We start from the raw sequence: 8670 nt of genomic DNA, 5'->3' as shown, positions 1-8670 counted from the left end.
CCGGCCTCTTCCTAGGTTGGTAAAACCTGCACATAACAGCAAATGGAAACTGGACTGGAAGAGTCTTCGCGACCTCACCCTGTACAAGCAGGGTATACGGCCGTGTAGAACCACATTCAAGACCCCGAGGTCTATTTTGTAACTTCTAGCCTCTTAACTATGAACCATTAAATCAATGTTCATGGCTCCCAACCACGCGGAAAAGTGTGAGTGCGTGCGCCTGAGCGAGTCACACCATCATTACACAAACAATGAAAGGTCACCATAAACCTTATCGTGCGTCAATTCAGGGGCTCTGATTATCGAATTTAGGTTGCGTTTCACAGGTCTTCATACTCTCTAACGTGTAAGCCGCAGCATCTGGCAGTCTAAACTAGTGGTATTCACAAACAGACTAACTACATTGTTGGTAGTATGAGGAGATTTGGGATTTTTGTGGAGATTTCTTCCTGTAAGTGAAGCCAATCTATGCTGTAAAGCCGAGAAGCACTCCACAGCTCCTCCCACCACCAAAATTCAGTAGTTCAGTGGAAGAATATACTTCACCCGATGAGGGAAACTTCATCTGAGGAAGTCGTTGCTCGAGGAGCCCTCTCCCGATGAGTGAAACTTCTATCTGAGAAGTCGTTGCTCGAGGAGCCAGTCAACACGTGTGACCGCGTGATGTGGATCCCGTGATTGAAGGAGGAGCGGCGCTATATCCTGTCTAAGTGCGAGTTAATCACATTGCTGATCAGTCGCCCGTAGCCGAGCGGTTAAGTGTTCGAACTATAGCAAGGAGGTCGCGGGTCCTAGACTCTCGGGAGCTTCGTGAGATGCGCACTGCTGATGATTCCATGTAAGGATGAAACAGCTCTACAGTGCTTCTCGGCTTTACGGTATAGATTGGCTTCACTTAGAGGACAAAATCTCCACAGACTACCTACATACGATGTTCATAAGGCTATCGAATGGACATGTGACCCTATTTAGCCGACAAGTTTATTTGTTCTCAAATACCCTTACTTGACCGTATTATTTGGCAAGTCATTTCTGCCACAGGCCTTCATTGTCAAATGCAAACGCAGGTTCCAATTTGACGTAGATGCATTGCTACTAGCTACCAACAGCCATCCTTAAGTTCTTTACTTGTTTTTCTAACGCGATGTCACGGAGCAGGCTGAAGATACGGGGAATGCACCGCATACTTCGAAAAGAATCATTCGAAATTTGCCAGACGTCTCCGTGACTCTTGATGAGCAAATGCCAAGGGTTCGCATGCCGCGAGACGTTTATTCATAGAATATATATTCAAGACAGCGTAATAAATCCTGTCACTAATGAATTGAAGACCCTTTCATTTGAACATGTGCCACATTGCCAGTCGTAAACTTTTTGAAGCAAAAAGCAGAATGTGGTTTTTATAAGCCTGAGTGGTCGTGTGAGTTCGCGTAAATCCTCGCAACTAGTAAAAACTTTGACGATATTTTGCCCGAAAACGGTCAACATGGTCTACAATTAAGGGACGTCGTTTGATAGGAGTACAAGTTAACAGGTCAGTCATGTACAGTCAGAAGGTAACACAAAACCAATTCCGACCCTGGAGTGTCCTGTTTCTCTGGCGCCTTTTAGTTCGACGCTTACCCACTTATTTAAAGCCGGAAAATGTTTTTCTTTCGCTTTAAACTAAAACGTTTAACTAATTCGCCTTGGTATTCTCCAATTCTGTTTCTCTGGCGCCTTTTAGTTCGACGCAAAATTACCCACCCATTTAAGGCCGGAAAATGTTTTTCTTTCGCTTTGAACTAAAACGTTTAACTAATTTGCTTTGGTATTCTCCAATGTTTCAAGAACAAGTTCTCGGTAAGACATGATTGTTTTAGTATTTTTACACAATCAAAAGCTTATATTTTCAAACAAAGTTTGGGTTTATTTTTTGTACGCGTAATATTATTTACTGTCAAAAAATTTCTGGGCATCAGAGCCCTGGGTAGAAACCATTTAAAAAGACGATGCTTCTCAGCAATTCAATGTAAGCACAGTATCGGTGGTGCCTCAGAGATTAGTCCGTTCAAAACCTAAAAATGGTTGCCACTGGGTGCACTTTTCCAACAAATCGCCAACAGAGAAAAGTTCACACAATCGTTAAAAATTTGATCACCTCTCTTGTTAGCGAAGGATTATGTGTGACGATTTCTTCTCGACTTGTCTATATTGCTACCTGACTGGTGGGGACATGGGCCATGGTAGCAAGTACCAACCAATTACTATGTAAGCAGCACTCTTGGAAAATGGCAAAATATATTCACCTTCGAATATCATAAACGAGAGATTCAGTTGAGTCTCTCGTGTAAACCGAATTGATTTGCAATTAAGTGTATTTCTCGAAGACATTCACCTTAGTTTTGACGACGTTTTTTCAGCCGTGGATTCTTGTTTACTCCTCAATTCATTGATGGAAGCATGCATAGTTGTGTCACTCTGACCCCGAAAGTTTTTGGAGGAACGTGTTCACAAAGACGACTGCATTGTGGATTCGCAATGTGCTTTCAAAGTCAACCAGAAAATGGCCTATATTTCAAGGTCACCCCGAACCAGTCGGTTACTGAAAACGCAGCACAGCGGAGGGCTGCATTTTCAGGATTTTATTCAATTGCAGTAGGCAGAATGACACTTTGGTGCTGCACTCGCTTCAGTTAACCCGGAAGTGCAGTCTTACTGTGAACTTCCTCCCGGTAGACTGGGCACGTTCCTGCGAGTTTTTTTTCGGTTCAAAGCTAGTCAAAGCTATTTTGGCTAGCTTTTAATTAATTCTACAAGTGTGTCTTTGTCTCCTAAGGTTCATTAATGTATTTCCCCATCAATGCATGGTAGGCACGGGGTCTTCCACGAAGTGTTGTGAGCTGGCGTGCGTGTGTCGAATCTCGTCCTGTAATTGGGTGTACACCGGGCACTTTAATCCGGCAGCACTAAAGTACTACTTGCTCGTCCATATCATAGCGCCATGGACCCCTGGGCCCGCGGTCTTCTCTCAACTCCTTTGTTGAAGAACAGAGTAGGATTGTTGCTGGGGTCTACGGTTGGAAATACTGCTTTGTAAGACAACAGCGTCACTGTAGGGTGTAGAACGTCTCAAGTTTGAATACGAGATAATTTTAAACAGAATCCAGCCTGTTATGTAGAAGCACTCATTATAAGGGGGTGACTCTGAGTCAGAATTAGAAAGTGCCCTCTGACCGTATCAGACAAAGACATACGACCATAAGCATTGTGGTAATTCCCATCATAAAGCATTGGCGGAGTGTACGCCTTCCGAAAGGTCAACTGGACTTCAAGTTGCCTTTGGAATTCGGCTGGTGAATGCAATAACAAGCAAGCCATTTCTTCACTCTATCGTTACCACATACCGTTCATAGTCTCTGGGCGGCGACGAAAAGCCAGTAAAACCGACCCAGCCTCCCTATACTCTTCATTAGTTTCATCCAAACAAGTCCGTTTCCACAGGTCTCAAGAACAGGTGCTTCTGATGTGGCTAACGTGCTCGTGAGATATTGTCAGCTGAAGTCGCACCGTCGACCGGATGTCGACAACCGACGGTTTCACGGTTCTTTTGCTCTTCACTGACGACAAAACACCAGTATGTTATACTATCACCTATGTGCCAGAAAATCATGATTGGGGATTTTACCCCCATGGTAAAATGTGGGGTCTTGGTGCACTGAGATCAGGTGGCCTTATGGATAATGTGCAATCTGCGATAGCACTGAAATAAACACATCTGAGCGTCAAATCGAAGTAGGGCGCGTCAGTGACCGCTCATTTAGAAGCTCAGTTACCAAGCCATTTCTTCACTCTATCGTTACCACATACCGTTCATAGTCTCTGGGCGGCGACGGAAAACCAGTGAAACCGACCCAGCCTCCCTATACTCTTCATTAGTTTCATCCAAACAAGTCCGTTTCCACAGGTCTCAAGAACAGGTGTTTCTGATGTGGCTAACGTGCTCGTGAGATATTGTCAGCTGAAGTCGCACCGTCGACCGGATGTCGACAACCGACGGTTTCACGGTTCTTTTGCTCTTCACTGACTGCAAAACACCAGTATGTTATACTATCACCTATGTGCCAGAAAATCATGATTGGGGATTTTACCCCCATGGTAAAATGTGGGGTCTTGGTGCACTGAGATCAGGTGGCCTTATGGATAGTGTGCAATATGCGATATCACTGAAATAAACACATCTGAGCGTTAAAATCGAAGTAGGGCGCGTCAGTGACCGCTCATTTAGAAGCTCAGTTACCACAATTCTATAGCACACCGACGCTTGAATTGATATGCCGCTCCCTGCCTGATTTCAAGTCACACTCAAGGAGGATCATGTTGGCCAAGGCCGGAAAGACACCATGATCCAAGAGCTCTCAATTTGACCGTAATCGCTTTGGTCTCGTGTTGCCATATCATGGCCTGCTTTAATTTAAGCTATGTTGATCAACCATTAACTCTGTGCCTACGATAACGAAGTGGGGTACTTGCTGGCTCAGTTTATCATCCTTCTGATTAGGGGTCGAACCCACTCCGCACATTAAGGCCTTCAACTCGCTTGTTGTTCGCCTATCGAGTGAGACTCACATTATCTCATTAAATCGCTGATAGTTCTGAAGGATATCAGTTGAAAAGCCAAGCAAAAGTTTGTACTAATTAATTCTTGTTTGCAGAAAATGCCGCAGCGGACACGGAGGAAGGAGCAGTCGGTTATTCAAACTAAAATAACTGTCATCAGATATTGTTTTGAAATTTTTGTCTACGCATGCCCTGCTGAATATGTCGAATAAAGTTGATATTAACAGTGACTTTTGACAATGACTTTGGCACTCATTCTCCGAGGGACTCTATCAGAATAATGACTCCTTTGAATGAAACGCTTTAGAAGAGTTTGCGCATTCTCGGAAGCGTCGCAGATGATCGTACAGAAACGTGTTCTCAGTGACATGGTAATCAAATCTGTGCAACGGTGAACTGGACAACGGGATCCAATACAAGGAAGTCAAGTAGAAACCACACATTTGAGTTCCCTATGCATATATATAGACTTGCACACCAAGTCAAGTTCAAACAGGTACAGACAGAACAGTTTGGTCAAACGATATTGGTCCCCTGATGGTATCTCAGCCTTCATACAACCGTAAACTGTACGGATGCAAGCACCTTCCTTGCGGCAGTTGAGCGGCAATACACATTGCTGGTGCATTGCGGTCACTGATGACGACGATGGCGATTTCAGCAAGATGCGGACCAAATAACTCTTTGCGATCTTAGGGTTCGGTAGTTTCCCGAACTCCGTTGTATCTGCCATCAGAGGGCAAACCGTCTTGACGTGCGATTTCAGCAAGATGCGGACCAAATAATTCGGTGCGATCTTAGGGTTCGATAGTTTCCCGAACTTCGTTGTAGCTGCCATCAGAGGGCAAACCGTCTTGAGTTAAGAATAAAAATACACGCGTGGACTGACATTCAGCTGAAAACATTGGGTCACTGCGGCTAATAATGGATTATCCTTAGTGTTCTCGGTTCACAAGATTTATGTAGGACAAGCAAGTGTGGCGGTATTGAAATAAATCCGAGTGCAATATCGATGGCGTGACGGATATCTAGTTGTATTTGTATACATTTTATGCTTCATGTGTTGTGAGACGCGAAAACCTTTCTTCTTCTTACCTCGTACATTCCCACGGCCCTGACACCTCTCCAAAATGTCACTTTTTCACTTATGTTATCCGAGGAGAGAATAGATTTTTGATGTTACCGTTTGTCAGATATCCTACAAACTGAACCCCGAGGCGGTCCGGTGCGCACTACTCAGGTGGTCAGAAAAACCACGAGCCAGAAATTCAGCGGGTGGGACTACCGCAAAAAAAAATTAGTTTGAAAATGAGAGTATTTCGCTGGTTAAGTCACACTGACAGTGGAAAGTTCCACCCAATCAAATGACAGCAACGATGCGTAGAACCGATTGGATGAGATACAGCCAAGTAAACACGAAGTAAATCATTGGTCAATTCTGATTGGTGTCCAAACGTCCACGAGATTGGTTCCTACCCGGAGTACCCTTGAGCACAAAACCAAAGAACTTGCAGTTATACACCAATGAGAGTTACAAGCCAGTCTAATGAGAGAGGCAACGTTGGTTTCAGTGGCTTTGTTGGCTCTGACCATGCAAGCATTCGAGTAAGTTCAATAGAAGTGTTAGTTTTCCGTAACAATCCCACAACAGACTGGATCTCTACTACCGTAACAAGGGGCGATTTCGTGACAAGCGATAGATTGTCTATGCGTATCTGTCTATGAGAGATCGGGTACATCTGTGTGACGTTCCATCACTAAATTTTGCAGAGTGGTCTGGTCGCCCATATATCACTTGGCACACCTGCACAAAACGTTTGCGTCGCTGTCGACACAACTCTGGATGTCAGCACAACCAGCACACACCTTGTTGATTGGATTACGAAAAGAAAATTCAATCGGCGAGAATCATCAACAGACGAAACAGTTTTGAGTTTTTTAAGCATAAAACAAATGTCGACCGTAGGGGTAAAAGACCACTTTCAGGTTTGTTTCATTTTAATTTATTGAGTCTGTTTACCATAAACGAACAAAGGTGCCCAATCTCGGAGATGATCATCTGGGTTTGGGGCACCAAGATGTTGAAAGGACGATGGACGATTTCAGCATGTCATGTCAGCGAACCAGATGATAGATTACAAGGGGTTTACTCTGTTTTGCGTATGGTATGTTACCCGACTCTTGGGACAGGTCTGATGATAAAGACTTGTTGCCAGTTATCCATCTCTAATATTCGTTATGTGATAAATTCACTGATTTATATTCGTTTTGAGTGCTGATCATCGGAACGATTTACAACCTGACGCTCGCCTTGTGTTTGGGTCACATGGGACCGTCAACCCAGCAGAGTTCCAGCTGGTGTCCTTAGAATCTGGTCGCAGTTATTGGAAACTACGTATACAAAGGTAAGTAATGTACCAGTGCATAATGGCCTGATCAGAGCAACGAAACATGACGCCAATTCATTCATCATAAACTTGTCTCTCACTTTTAGTCTCGGAACGCCAGCAGAGCAGGTTTTCGACAAACCGTTTATTGCAACGCTGGATTCCACTGTCTGGCTAAACAAGCACAGTGTGAGTGGTGCAGAAAAAAATCAACACGGTATTGGGAGCGCAAAAATGGGAATATTTGTACGTCATCGACTGCAACCGGGTGGACCAAATGCCAACCCTCCGAATCGCTTTTGATAGTGTACAGTTGGATCTTCACCCAAGCTTGTACATTCAAAAAGTGGAAACTTTTGAGGGACTAGCGCACATTGTGATTGCGAAGCAACCGGACGGATCAAACTCAAGGTTTGTGGCCCATTCACGGCCAGTTTGGTGTTTTACTATGGTGTTATTATTATTGCATTATTATTATTATTGTACAAGGTGCCTTATTTTCCTCTAAACCTGGCAGTGACTCCTCATTTTACAAACAACTGATCACGGAATGTGACCACTGATTTATTGGACTGGATGGCCGGGCTTGTTGGTAATTGAGTAGCCTTAATTTAAGCCTTACCCACACCTGTTGTTACCAGGTGCAAAACCAAACACAAGGTTCACGAACACTTCAATTGCTCCCATTAGGACTTGGTGCAAGAAGAGATACGCTGTTTCAGCTCAATCGTCCCAGATCCAGACATAAGAACTGATCGCATGACGCTCGGAATGGCCTTCATGGAACACTTTATAACTATATTTGATCAACAGAAGAAAGTAGGATTCAAGCCAAGAGTCTGCTAATCACTTTCGCATGGTACTCACATTCTTACGTTTTTCACGCCAATACAAATACAGCTTCGCACGCAGTCTTACGTTTTTCTTGACACGAGTGGACAAAACATGGTCAAATCATCTGAGTTCCCACTTTACTAATGTTTTGCAGAGGTCCGGTAAATTGAATAACTGCTTTCAATCTCAGTGATTCAAAACCACATCAATGAACCTGGAAAATCCATTGCTTTGTGGAAACATGGAGACGGAATTTGAGAAACGGTCAGCGCAATCCGTGGGTCTGGGCCGACAATATATTAAGCAGCACATTTCAATGGAAATTACGCTCGTTAATTTTTTGAGCGCGGTTGAATTCAATGTTCAATAGGTTCAAAATATCCACCCAATCGATAAGATGAGAATTTGTTAGTTCGCCAAAACAAGTTGCAACTGCTGGGTCTGCTGTAGAGCCAGTTAAATTGCTGGAGGATTGGGGTTTTATCGCCGTCGGATGCCTCAATTTCCGGAATTTTACAGGTCTTAATTATGAGCTTGTGACATATCGTTGCCATAAATTATCCAATACGGGGATGCAAGATAAAGGTGAATATTGGATGAGGAATGGCTAGGGTTCTTTTATATTGAGGATGTGGAAGTTTCCGTTGGATTGCGCGCATTAGCGGGACGGTTGTGACCGCAGACTTGTGTTTGGTCGCAAAGAAACACGTCGATTATGCGAAATCACTTGCTAATTTCATCGAGTAAACTACTCGCAAGTTGCTGAAAACTCTTCGTCGGCCCGCGACCGGTTTCGCCCTTCTTGGTGCTCATCGAGTGGGCGCAGCCACCAAGTTACTGTCAACCTAAT

At 44.0% G+C, this 8670-nt stretch overlaps 1 protein-coding gene across 1 annotated transcript; it reads left to right on the top strand.

Annotated features, from left to right (window-relative positions):
• Window positions 1-6552: 6552 nt before the first annotated feature.
• On the top strand, window positions 6553-7832 carry T265_11832 (hypothetical protein; the record flags this gene model as incomplete). Its single annotated transcript, XM_009178616.1, has 2 exons — window positions 6553-6585; window positions 7677-7832. The coding sequence occupies 2 exons, from the start codon at window positions 6553-6555 to the stop codon at window positions 7830-7832; spliced, it is 189 nt and encodes a 62-aa protein (XP_009176880.1).
• Window positions 7833-8670: the final 838 nt, after the last annotated feature.

The sequence above is a fragment of the Opisthorchis viverrini genome (genome assembly GCF_000715545.1).
Source record: "Opisthorchis viverrini unplaced genomic scaffold opera_v5_615, whole genome shotgun sequence".
In the NCBI taxonomy this organism is placed as follows: Eukaryota; Metazoa; Platyhelminthes; class Trematoda; order Opisthorchiida; family Opisthorchiidae; genus Opisthorchis; species Opisthorchis viverrini.
The sequence above is the reverse complement of the archived record's forward strand: the minus strand, read 5'-3'. Positions and strand labels throughout refer to the sequence as shown.